At 40.4% G+C, this 13,280-nt stretch overlaps 1 protein-coding gene and 1 pseudogene across 3 annotated transcripts in view; one reads left to right on the forward strand and one right to left on the reverse strand.

Annotated features, from left to right (window-relative positions):
* TEC (tec protein tyrosine kinase) overlaps positions 1 to 13,280 on the forward strand; it is a 142,616-nt gene that overhangs the window by 44,561 nt on the left and 84,775 nt on the right. For all 3 annotated transcript variants that reach the window (XM_068542222.1, XM_068542221.1, XM_068542223.1), the window contains exon 2: positions 4,820 to 5,005. In XM_068542222.1, coding sequence (XP_068398323.1) covers positions 4,868 to 5,005 — 138 coding nt within the window. In that variant the 5' untranslated portion in view covers positions 4,820 to 4,867. The remainder of the gene's footprint in view (positions 1 to 4,819; positions 5,006 to 13,280) is intronic.
* The window catches only part of LOC137764437 (small ribosomal subunit protein eS8-like), a 31,678-nt pseudogene continuing 25,944 nt past the window's right edge, over positions 7,547 to 13,280 (reverse strand).

The raw sequence follows: 13,280 nt of genomic DNA on the forward strand, positions 1-13,280 counted from the left end.
TATTGTCAATCTCTAAGTAACATATTTCTTGCTTTTTCAATTTTAGGTATGATGTACTGACTTCCTACTAGTACTATGGAGGATATAGTTCTCTTTCACAACATACTTCTGGATCCACACACAAGCACATTGCCTGTACTCACTTATCCTAGTAGTAAGATTATTATTTATTATTTACCTTATTATGATGTTCCAGATGTTATTTATAGCTGAACTCTGTAGCATACTGTGATTATTTTTCCTTTACTGCACAATTTTTTGTTTTCCCTGCAATTGATTTATTATTTTTAGGTTTGCTAAGTTTTAACTAATTTATTATAAATCTTCTCCCAACACCTTCAGGTTCATCTCCTGGAAAAATTCCTTCCAAGAACCTTCTACCTTGGTCAATTTGGCCTGATTGTTCTCGGTCTGTTGCTCAATGTCATCTTAGGATTTCCCCTCACCATCATCTGGAAATCTCCTTACCTCTTTTGTTTTGAAACCCTTGTTTCCTGGATTCCATGTTTTTTGTGGTTTACTTCTTTATTTAGATAGAGTGTGTCCTCAAGTAGCTATTTGAGAAGGGTGGATAGGAGATAAAAATTTTAAAGCCTCGCATATTTGAAAAAAGTCTTTATTCTCTTGTCGTTGCATTGATGGTTTGGCTGAGTATAAAGTTTTAGGTTAGAAATCAATTTCCTTTGAAATTTTTCTCCGTTATCTTCTAGCTTCTAATAGTGCCCTTGATAATTGCTGTTATGAATTTTGATTCTTTCTATAAAACCTATTTTTAAGCTTGCTGAATCTTCTTATCCCCATGATTTTGGAATTGTATGAGAATTGCCTTGATTTGGTTCTATATCAATCTGGAAATAACCTTCAGTTTGGGTAAATTTTCCTAAATTTCTTCTTTGATTGGTTTCTCATTGTTTTCTCCTTCTGGAATTCCTATTTTTCAGATGCTAACTTTTCTGGATGGGTCCAGAAAATTTTATTTTCTCTCCAAGTTTTAATATTATTGACTTTTTTATTTTTTGGGAGATTTCCTCAACTTCATATTCGAACTCTTCTGTTGAGCTTTTCATTTCTATCTTATTTTTTTCTCTTTTTTGGCTCTCTGTTCTTTATTTTGACTGTATCCTGACCTTATTTCATGCCTGCAGTATCTTGTCTTAACTCTGATTTTATTGTTTTTGTTTGTTTGTTTGTTTTGTTTGTTTTCTTAAGCATTGTCTTTTCTCTGAACAGTCTTTGTTTCCTCCAAGTTGCTCTTTTTGTTTGTTGTTTCCCATGTTTGAATTCATATTAGAGTCATTCCTTAGTTGTCTGGTGATCCTTGACTTTCTCTCATACATGAGTGGGGCTCTAAAAAGTCAACTGGAAGCTTTGTGGGGGAAACTTCCTGACTACAGGCTTTCCTGAGCCATTTCTGTTGGGGAGCTCTCCTGTGTCTGCATCTTGAGGTCTTTTCTCACAGTACAGACCTTATCTGACATTGTGGAGTCAGGCGGGAGAAGAGAGCTGAGTGCTCTGAGAGCTGCAGAGCCCCCTTTGCAATATGGTACTCCTAGCCTCAACTGTTTATAGCTTCTCCCAGTATAGAGACCCTCTGTTTTATAGACTTTAGAAAATAACCTCCAGTTTTCTTCCAGGTTTGGGGAGGTTTAGTCACCTAGCTATATGGCATGGGAGAGGGGATTTGGGGAGTCTCTTAAACAGACCCATAAACAATTCTTTTGCTTTAAGTCCTTTACCACCACTTTTAGAGATACCAGGTTCTGCTGATTCCTGAGCTACTTGGAGGTTTTGCAGCATAAATTGGTTATTTCCAGGCTTCTTCCCAGCTGAACCGACCACATGTTTGTTTTCAATAAACATGTTTTCACAAAACAATATTTTGTGTCCAGAATTTTGTTGTTATCTGCTGTCCTATTTTCTATTTCCTTGAGAGTTAATTCCTTAGTGATGACAACAACATCAGCAGCAACAAAGAACTGATTTAATGGGATTTCAGGAGGGAACCTAGGCTAATGTGTACGTTCAACCCTCCATCTTTAACTGGAAATCTGCAAGAGAATTTTCCTTCATTTATATGAACTTTAATAGTGTTCTTTGGTGAGGATTTCCCATTGACCGACGGATTATTAAAACAACAATGAACTTTTAACTGTATGGTATGGAATGCTGGAGAGGGCTTCTCAATTAGAACCAGGAGACTTCTTTTCTAGTCTTGGTTTGTGTGGCCTTGAGCAAGTCACTAAATTTTCTAAATCTCAACTTCTTAATTTGTAAGATGAGTGAGATAGATTAGGTGATGGCCGAGATTCGTATGATTCTGTATATGACTATTCACCTCTCATACAAATCAGATAAAATTTTTTTTTCAACACATTCAACATGAAATAGTTCTCCCCTGTCTCTGTGTTGAGGCCTTTTGCTTCTAGCACTGCAGATGAGCCATGCCCAACTTATCCTCCTGGACTTTCCAAAAGTCTGCCTTCCATTTGGTAACTATGGTATTGCCCCCTGGTATGGCCATTTGCATATGGCCTGTTATCCAGGGCATATCTTGCTTTTTCCTTACACTCCGTTTTTGTAAGTTGTCATCTTTACTCTGCATTGAAGATACGTTGCACAGAGATGAAAAGATGATTTCCAAATAAGTGTATTTATACATCAACAGTTTCTCAGGAACAAAAAGATAGAGTACCAAAATTTTAGTTTAAAATAAGGAGGACCAACTTAGAATCAAAGGAACAAGAACTTTTTTCTCTGACTTCTCAGCTTAGGATAATGGGTCAATTGGGTCTGTTATCCAGCTGCTAATCTGTTATCCATAAACACCAAGAGTGGTATAAAGAGTTAGTGTAAGAGCCCAATTTCTCTTCATTTAAGATAGTGGCTCTCAAATCTACCTGCACATTAAGTCATGATGTGCTGGACCCCACCCCAGACCAATTCAAAATATCTGGGTATGGATTCTGGACATCTGCATTCGGAAAAAACCTTTCTATGTGATTCTAATGTGCACTTAAGGTTGAGAACTATTCCTTTAGGAGCATAAAATCTAGGTGAGAGTTAGAATATGTACATCTATTGCTCTAGAACAGGGAGGGCAATGATGAGCTCTATGATGGGTGATACAGAGATCATGGGTACAGGAATTGGATGGTTTTTAATTAATTGGAATCATCAGGAAAGGCTTCATTAGGGAGGTGAGTTTTGAGCTAGTAGAGCTTTCATAGGTGGAGAGAGGGAATTTTCTAGGCCAAGGGGAGTGAATGCTGACTATTTCGACTGGGGTGTGGAGTGTTTGGGGAGTAGTAGAAGTAAAGATTGGATGTTAGGTTGCAGCCAGATTGTGGACAATGTCCAGTGTTTTGGCTAAGGAGTTTTGACTTTATCCTGCAGGTGATGGGGAGGACTTTGGGGAAGCATTGAGGATTTCTGATGAATGAAATGGCATGACGAAAGTGGTATCTTTGAAGGTTGATCCGATGGGAATAAGGGGCATGTAGTTTGAATAAAATGTGGCAGGAGCTGGGGGTGAATGGAAGACCAGTTGGAAAGCTACTGTCACGGCCCAGATCGTAATTCTTTGAGGTAGGAAAAGAGCATTGGAATTAAAAAATAACAATAATAAACATTTGTGTAGTGTTTTCTTAATAAGTTCTCTCCCACATCTCAGTAACCTTGTGGTATTTACCTCCATATTTTATGAATGAAGGAAACTGATGATATTCAGAGGTTAAGCTGTTGTGAAGTAACTTTCCAGAAAATGGAGGGCCTGATTGGATGATGAGAGTTCAGTAATAGGGAGTTGTAAGTGTGTTTCTGAGGTGTCGGGTTGGGCGTGAAGATGGTAGACTTCCTCACTGGCAGTATCAAGTTCTCGGCTGTGCTCTTCACCTGACTCCTGTTGCCTCTATGGTTTGATACACAATGACTTCTTGTCAGGGTGTGGTGGAGGGCAGGGAAGAAAGGGCTGTTGTCCATTCCACTTGTCTCAGGTAAGAATGTTCAGACCTTTTCTGAGTGTCTTTGGTTTTCAGAGAGTTAAATTTTGTTGGATTATAGAAGGCTTATTAGTCTAGGCATGGATAGTCTAGACGTGGGGCTCCAAATATAGGGCTGAGGACCTTATACAGGTGAGCTCTGCCCTGAGGGGCAGCTGTGTAGGGTAGGTTAGCTGAGTAGGATTAGCTGTAACTGGGTGGGTTTCCTTTCTCTTGTGGTTGAGACAGGAGCCATAGGGAAGAGAAATGTGGAGCATGGTAGTGTAGGTATCAGAGAACATCCTCGTGGCTCTGGTGACGAGGATGCTTGATCAAGATTACATCCTTATTAGAGCTGGAGATTGAATGCTATCCACCGCTGTGGTAATGCATTTTGTTCACAGTCTACCGTGCCTGTGTGCTTGTCTGTTTTGTGTACCAAGATCCTGAGGCAATTTAAATATCAGCCTAAACCAGCCATGCAGGTGATGAAATGTACTTTTCCTGCTGAGATATTTGTTTCCCTGCAATCAAATAGCAGAAGAGTGTGCCAGCAAGCTAAGGGATGGCAGGGAGGGACAAAGGAGTGAATCATCATCATGGCAAACCTTGATTAGACTTTCTTATGAAAGCCAGGGACATGGAGGAACAGGATGGGGCTGGGGAAGAAGAGGAGGCTGAGCTTTCATGCCCTGGGCATTTTTAGTCCAGGTGCATGGAGTAACATTCCTCGGCTCTAGCTGTGGTCAGAGTAAAATCTGTTTTGGTAAATTTGGAATGACAGCATTCTTGGATAATTAACATGTCGCATTTTATTTCAACTATTTATTTTCTTACTTTAGAACCCTGGGATCTTCAATGGCAGGAGAAACAGTGATCAGAAGACCGAGATGAATTTTAACACTATTCTGGAAGAGATTCTTATTAAAAGGTCACAGCAGAAAAAGAAGACATCGCCCTTAAATTACAAAGAGAGACTTTTTGTGCTAACAAAGTCCATGTTAACCTACTATGAGGGTCGGGCAGAGGTAGGAGACAATCAAAGTTTACTTTGTTGCTTTCCATGTTGATACTATTTTATAATACTGACATTCGGCATACCCTCCAAATCTTATGGAGTAAGCTTTAGGTTAATGAAATTAAGGTAATGATTTGTTATCATTTGGATTTGAATGATAAAGTTAAGGATATGGATAGACATTTTTCACACGTCTGATAATTATGGGTTTAGTATACATGGGTATACATTTTATATGAATTATAAATTACTTACTGAATTAATGTGTTAGAGAAAACAAATTCCTACATCAGTTTTAGATCCTTGTGGAATTCATTAAGTATGTTGTGTACATGGCTCTTTTCCATAAACTATCATATTATGTATAAAAGTCTTCTTTAGCACATATAAATTGTCTATGTCCATCACTTTATATGAATATTTCTTCATTATTAAGTGAAAGTTACTTAAAACTGCTTAGTGATTTGGTGAAGTTGACTGACAGCAGAACTGTTCAACTTTTTTTTGTGATAAGCAGCTAGTGCAAAGTTCCTTTGATGGGTGCAGAGGGCAGTGGCTCACTTAGAACCTGGTCAAGGAGCAGGTGGCAGAGGGGGGCCATGTTGTCAGCCAGCTCCTGGCTTTTCAGTTGTTTTAGCCTCTGGTTCTACCACTAGATGAGGTGCATGCATATATAGTGGCCTCTGACCCATCTTTTTTCTCCTGCCATCTTGGGAATGCCTCATCTAGTACTGCAGGCCCAGCCACGTTCCTTCCTTTTAGAAATTTTCTTGGGTTCTAGGGAATGGCTGGGAGACTGTGTTGCCCTTTCTGACCACATGCCATTGTCTAGTTGGTTACAGTAGATTGTTGGTGATCTTGATGTTTGATTTTATTTTATTTAATTCTGCTATTTTCCTAGAGCACCTTCCTCAGAAATAGATTTACTCATTTTTATTTTGTTTTTGTTGTGTTTTACTTCCACGAATTTCTCCCACTGATTTCTCTGTATTTTGGTTCCCCCAATACAGACAGAATGGCATTGCTTCTCGCTGGTGGTCCTCAACTCTGTTAATTTCTGCTGTGGCTTGTCATTGTGACCTTGTCATTGTGGAATTCTGCAGGCTCACTTAATTTAGGACTATAGTCCTTTATCCACCTTCCTAAATCCCCAAAACGCTGAAGACCCAAACTTCAAAAACTCTTTCAGTTGCAAAACCTGACCTTAGATGAAGCTATTTTTAGTCCTTATCTTAGTGTGATTTTGTGTGTGTGTGTTTGTGTGCAGAATTAGTAATGTGTTTAATTATGTGGGGCTGTCCAGTTCTTGCTGGGAGTGTATATGGTATATGTGCTATATTACATTTATTAAATCTGAAAAATTCAGGATTCCAAAAAGGTTTCAGATAAGACTAGAAATATGAATTATTTTAAAATCTAAAATAAATTTTAAGGGGAAACATTAATAATTTTTTGCTGTATAATAATGATTTGTCATAATTTGAATAATATCACAAGAAAAGAATAGGAATGTAACAGTAAATGTTGGAAAGTGTGGTCCTTTACTAACCAAAAAAAAACCTCAGAAACCTACATTACCTGCTTAGGAACATGGACCGATGCAGTTGAAATACATTGCAATTGTTAAGTCACTTTGAAGATGATAAATGATAATACAAAGATGATACAAAGTTGAAAGTGCCCTAATTGCTTTAGCTTAAGCAGAATACAGAGAACAGTGGAAACCCTCTTATTTGAGAACCTGACCCACTCACTGTCTTTCCTGGCAGCAGTCTCCGCCACCATGAGAACCAGAAAGGACAGAATGAAGAGGTTGTCACAACAGGTAACAGCCCAGCCTCTGACACTTAGCACTGATTTACTGTATAGCACAGGGAATTAATTATACCCGATATCTTGTAATAACTTATAATGGAATATAATCTGCAAGAAACCTGAATCACTGTGCTGTACACCTGAGACTTATACAATATTGTAAATCAACTATACTTCAATTGAAAAAAAAAAGAAAAAAAAAAGAATCCATCTCCTTTCTGGCTACTGCTGACTGGCCCAGGAAGCCTAGTCCTGTTAGCTAGTCCTGCCTGAACCCCCCTCCTCCCATGAGCTGGGCATTTTGATCCCTCCTGGATTCTTTTCTCGGGGACTGATGTTCATTGGCAAACTTATGACCTTCAGTTGGAAATATGGTTGCAGATTTGTTTGCCTCCCACAGTTAAAAAGAAATAGTTACCTATATTAAAAAGTCAGGAATTTTAAGATGAGAATCTGAATTCTTGAGACAATAAAAGTTCTGATAGTACTAGGCTGAATTCCTTCTTGACAGCTCTCAGCCTAGCTCCTAGGTAAGCCCAGTAGCACTTCACTGTTATGTTTCTTCCCTGTTTGGGTTAATCTGCCCAGTTCTCTGTTTTCCTTGGATAAATGTTCTTGTTTTCATCTCCCTCGCCCTAGAAGCTGTGATCTGAAAAGGGCTGTAATGTGGGTAACCCACTTTTTTTAGAACAATAAACACCTTTATTATATGAGCTAAGATAGGAGGGAAGAGGATTTATTTGCCTTTCTGGGCCTTGACTTTCCTCAGACAGATCTCCAGCTCCTTTCCCTCTAGCACGTAGTGATCTGCTTAGCCACGCTGGCCTGCTCTTGAAGTGATGCACGCAAGAAGCTTGTCCTGCTGGAACTGCTCCTCTACAAGACTGCTGATTTTGGCATTCTTTTTCTTTTTTTCTTCATTCATTCATTCATTCATTCATTTTTGCCTGCGTTGGGTCTTTGTTGCTACCCGAGGGCTTTCTCTAGTTGCAGCGAGCAGGGGCTACTCTTCGCTGTGGTGCACGGGCTTCTCATTGCGGTGGCTTCTCTCATTGCAGAGCACAGGCTGTAGGCATGCGGGCTCCAGTAGTTGTGGCATGGGGGCTCAGTAGTTGTGGCTTGTGGGCTCTAGAGTGCAGGCTCAGTAGTTGTGGTAAACGGGCTTAGTTGCTCTGTGGCATGTGGGATCTTCCCGGACCAGGGCTCGAACCAGTGCCCCCTCCACTGGCAGGCGGATTCTTAACCACTGTGCCACCAGGGAAGTCCTGGCATTCTTTTTCCTTTCACCATATTTCTTTCTGTTTTTTTAAAAATTTATTTATAGCAGTGTATTTTATGTTGAAAGTGTTTTTTAAAATTAATTAATTAATTAATTATTTTTTGGCTGTGTTGGGTCTTTGTTGCTGTGCACAGGCTTTCTCTAGTTGCGGCGAGAGGGGGCTACTCTTCAGTGCGGTGTGTGGGCTTCTCATTGTGGTGCCTTCTCTTGTTGCGGAGCATGGGCTCTAGGGCGCGCGGGCTTCAGTTGTGGCACGTGGGCTCAGTAGTTGTCGCTTGTGGGCTCTAGAGCGCAGGCTCAGTAGTTGTGGTGCACGGGCTTAGTTGCTCTGCGGCATGTGGGATCTTCCCAGACCAGGGCTCGAACCTGTGTCCCCTGCATTGGCAGGTGGATTCTTAACCACTGCGCCACCAGGGAAGCCCCCTTTCATCATATTTCTTCTGAATATTCTTTGATCGTTTTTTGTTTAAAATCTCTTCCTCCTCAGGAGTCAGCTTGGCCCCCTTCTTGCGGCCCAGGGGCAGTGCATAGTGGGACTTGTACCACTGTCGGTACGGTGTGCTGTCAATGAGCATGATGCAATTCTTCACCAGGGTCTTGGTACGGACCTGTTTGTTGTTGGTTGCATTGTAGACAACATCAATGATCCTTGCGTCTTGCGTGTACAACACTCCGAGCCCCAGGAGAAGTTCCCCACGTCCAGCCTCAAAGCCCAGTACTTCTTGTTGCCCCTCCTTGCACATGAACTGTGTGTATGCGGCAGGGTCCAATCTTGGTGTTGGCAGTGGGGCGTTCCAGCTCATACTTCCACTTCCTGTGGTAGGGCTTTCTCTTGTCCCCGGTCTTGCGGCTCTTGTGCCAGTTGTCCCGAGAGATGCCTACGTGTGGAAGCAGGGGGCAGGAGCCTCAGCCAGGGAGCCCGGGGCCGGGCCCTGCCAGCCCAGCGCCCTGCGCCCAGAATCAACAGGTATTAAAAAAAAATATTTTGTTAAAAGTGTAAGACTCTAAGTGGATTAGAAAAACCATGGGGGCCATTCTGCGGTAGCCCCAGAGATATTTATTTTAGTTGTTCATAGTTCTGTTTTTAAAAGAAATACTGGGTAGGCTACTGAGTGATCTAGTAGCTATGATTCCTAGTTTCTTTGTAGCAATTCAGTGACATTCATCCTTTATTAAAACTCAGTTAATCACAGAGTCAGACATCGATCTTTTCCTGGTTCTCTGGACCCCAGCTCCTTCAATAGGATGGCAATAAGCTTTTTACTGAAAATTTTCCTATTAGGTACAGTTTATTGTACTTTTCAAAGTATGCTAAGAAATTCTGTTCTAGATGATGAGAAATTCAGTGAAGCTGTTTCTTCCAAGTCTGATGTTGGAAAACTTGTGTTTCAGTTTCTGCTGTGGGCCATTCTTTGGTTTGTCCTCCTTGCTCTTTCTCAACTAGCTTATGTTTCTGCATCTTCTAGTGAACTGATAAAAGATCTTACTGACAATTTATATTGTTTGCTCTTCTTATAATAACACAGAGCAAAGGAAACTGTGCTCTTGCTTTCTGGTCAGGGAACTAAATGACACATGGTTTATTTAGATCACCTGCCGTTCTGCTGGAGCCTCCACATGGTTTTGAGATGGAATCCAGGGAAGAACAGGGCTGGAGTTTAATCAGAAAAAAGGCCTGTTAAATAATGGTGAGAAAACAAGGAATGGAGAGATTTTTATATGTTTAGATATTTGAATACAAAAATTTCGAGTAGCGTGTAAATCTGCAACTATTGTTAGCTAAGAAATCAGGACATTTTTATAATTGGACTTTGGTATTACCAATTTTGTTGGTTTCTTGTCTGTAATACTCCTCTGTTATGAAAACTGACAATAGTTTATAAGGCTGAGGAATAGGGAGACCAGTTGTGTCAGGGATTCCCCAAGGCCACCCCCAGGTTCAGTGATTCACTAGGAGAACTCAGGGGACTGAGCACTGAGTTTAACTCACTGCTATGATTTATTTCAGTGAAAGAAGAAAAAGCAAAATTAGCAAGGGAAAAGGTGCCTGGGGCAAGTCTGGAGGAAACCAGGCACAAGCTTGCAAGAGTCCTTTCTCAGCAGAGCCACAAAGGGGGTGTATAATTCCTCCATTACCGAATTGTGACAATTGTGAAATGTTTTCTAACTGGGAACCTCATTAGAGACTCATTGGCCAAGGTTTTCATTGGAGGCTGGTCACATAGGCACCCTCTGTCTAAGCATGTACCAAAATTCCAGACTCCAGAAGGAAAGCAGGTGTTCAGCATAAGCCAGGTTGTTTGTACAAACAGGTTAGGCCCAGTGAGCCATTCTTATCAGTGCTGGGAATGGGAGAGCCCTCCCCTCCTAAAGTGCAAGTTCCCAGATGCCAGCCAAGGACCAACCTTGTAGGCAGCGTCATAGGCCTGTCAGGTTAACTCTTTCCTGCACATTAGTAGTAATTATGATACAAATTATTGAGTACCAAATACAGGCCAGGCACTGTGCTAAAAAAGTACATGCATTATTTTCTTTATTCCTCAAAACGATACTGTATGAAGTCTTATTAGTACCCTCATTTCAAAAATGAGTGATATGAGGCTCAGAAAGTTTAAAAACTTACACAGGGTCAAATACTAATGAATTGCAGGGCTATTTCTTCAGAGCCTATCTTTGAAACAACCTTGATACTCTGGGGAAAGTTAGGAAAAAAATCTATTAAATCTCTCTATAATACAGATGAAGTTTTATTTTAAAACTTTTGAGGATATTTTTATTACTTTCAGTTATGATTTTTTTTAAAAAATTTCTTTGTGGTAGAAGAAAATTAACGTCAGACAAAACGAGGGTTTTTGTTTGATTGTGCCACTATCTAATTGGACTTTAGAAAACAATGTTCTTCAATTTTTTTTACAGTTTAGAAATTGCTTTCATATAAATATATTGTCTCTTTACACCCTTAACTCCCTTGCCATCACTGTTTCAACCCAACACACATCCAATCTATTTCTAAGTCCTGTGAATTCTCCTTCCCTTCATTACAACCTTACTGCAGCTCCCAACTCCATTCTCTTGGTGGATTACTGCCCTAGTTGATTTTACTTTTGGGTCTTCATCTTTCAACTATACAACCATAAGAGGGATTTTTAAAACTTGTAGCTTTGCATCTGCTCTAGGATCAAGTTAAAATTCCTTAGCTTGGAATACAAGGTACTTGATGCCCTTTTTCCTTGTCTTCCCTCTCTCCTTCCTCCATCCCCAGCTGTCTTCTACCTGCAGTTATTCTTTCACATTGTGCCTCTGTTACTATTGTTCAATCAACTTGAAGTGATATATTCCTCTGCCTGCCTACCAGGCTCTGTCTATCTATCCATATCTATTTTATCCATCAGAAATGTGCTGAGTGCCCTAGTAATCACTTACTCATCTTTTCTGACTCAGCTCGATCCCCACCTTCTCTGAAGCCTTTCCTGTATCCCTCCCACCAGTGGTAGAATCCCCAGCCCACCTCAGCCCTTTGTGCCCCGTCCATATTTTTATTGTGACATCTTGGTTGCTTGACTCTATCTACATATCTGTGTCCCCCATTAGACTTCAAGCTCTTTGAGGGCAGGGTTCATAGCTTTTCTATCTTCGTATTTCTGAGAGTTTAGTGCAGAGCTGAGTGCTCAGTACACGTTGGATGGCTGGATGGGTCCAAGGAGACATGGGGAGACCTCAACCATTAGAAGCAGGCAGGGCAGATTTATCCTATGCAAACATCATGAACAACCAGAAAGGTTGTCATGCTGCTAATAAGTAGAAGGGTCAGGATTTGAGCCTTGGTATTCTGACTCTAAGTTCAGTGCTCTTCCTATAATGCCTCCCTTATCCTTTTATTCCAGTTGTACTGAAATCAAACATTCTATGTGATGAGTTGTTTGAAAATTTAACCTTTTACTCAGGTTAACTGTCGGGATGGTGGAGGTAGTTATAAGATGATGGCACGAGTCTCTTGAATATCCTGGGCAACCTCTCATATTTCTATAAGGCCTTCTGGGTCATACAGAGTTGTTTTCTTTACCACCCCTGGAACCTGGAGACTCTAGTGATATAGGCATAAGAGCTTATTAAGGTTCTGAAATGATCAGATATTTCTCCCTTAGTTGTATCCCTAGACTAGGTGGACTCCCAGTGGGAAGCATAGGTTTACGGGACCTTTCTAATTGCTACCTGAAGATTTATATCTTCTGGCACTTTCTAGGATTCTGGGGGGCGAGTGTGGGGTGGACAAAATGGTTTCTTTTACTATAGGACAATTGGAAGTGTTTGCATCAGACTTTAGAGGTTATAAGACAATTCACTAGCTTGTAAAAAGTGGGACGGCTCTAGATGCTCTGTAGACGGTACAGTGGTTAGTGCACTAGGGCTCTGAAAATTCTCAACTCTATTATCCCATGAAAACTCATTTTCTTTTTGGCAGTTGAGTTTCCTTGTTTCCGAAATAAGGTCGTATCAACTTCCTGTCTTGTGTCTCAGTTTCCTCTCTGGTGTCTCTTTCCCCACTTTTGATTCATATCTGTTTTCTTATTCTACTGTCCTGGATCTGACCTTCCTCATCACTTAAAAGAGCCAAGATGCAGGTCTGAAGTCCTAGGGTCTGATTTACCTGCTTAATTTGTCAAATTATCCATTTTCATTTAATAATGTTCACTGTTTTTTTCCTCTAGGAAGCAGAAACCTATTTAAGATAGAAAAGAGGGAGAATACCATTTGTTCCATCCACACTCCTAAAATATTTTTGTAACTTTTAATTTTGCTATAGTTTCAAACTCACAGAAAAGTTGCAAGAATAGTACAAGGAACTCTCAAGTAACCTTTACTCAGATTCACAAATTACCTGTGGTTGCCCCATTTGCTCTGTCATTCTCTTGGTCTCTTCCTTGGTCTCTTTCTCTTCATATGCATGTTTTTCAAACCATTGGAAAGTAAGCTGTAGACAGTCCCCTTTTGCTGTTAAATAATTCGTTGTGTATTGTCTAAAAATAAGGACATTCTCTTTTAGAACCACAGTACAATGATCAAAATCAAGACATGTAACACTGATACAGTAGTATTATGTGGTCCAGAGTCCATAGTCAGATTTCATTCATCATTCCACTGATGTCTTCATAGCTGTTTCTCAACCTCCCCTCCTTGCCCAAATCCAGGA

Source organism: Eschrichtius robustus, chromosome 4 (genome assembly GCF_028021215.1).
Source record: "Eschrichtius robustus isolate mEscRob2 chromosome 4, mEscRob2.pri, whole genome shotgun sequence".
Classification (NCBI taxonomy): domain Eukaryota; kingdom Metazoa; phylum Chordata; class Mammalia; order Artiodactyla; family Eschrichtiidae; genus Eschrichtius; species Eschrichtius robustus.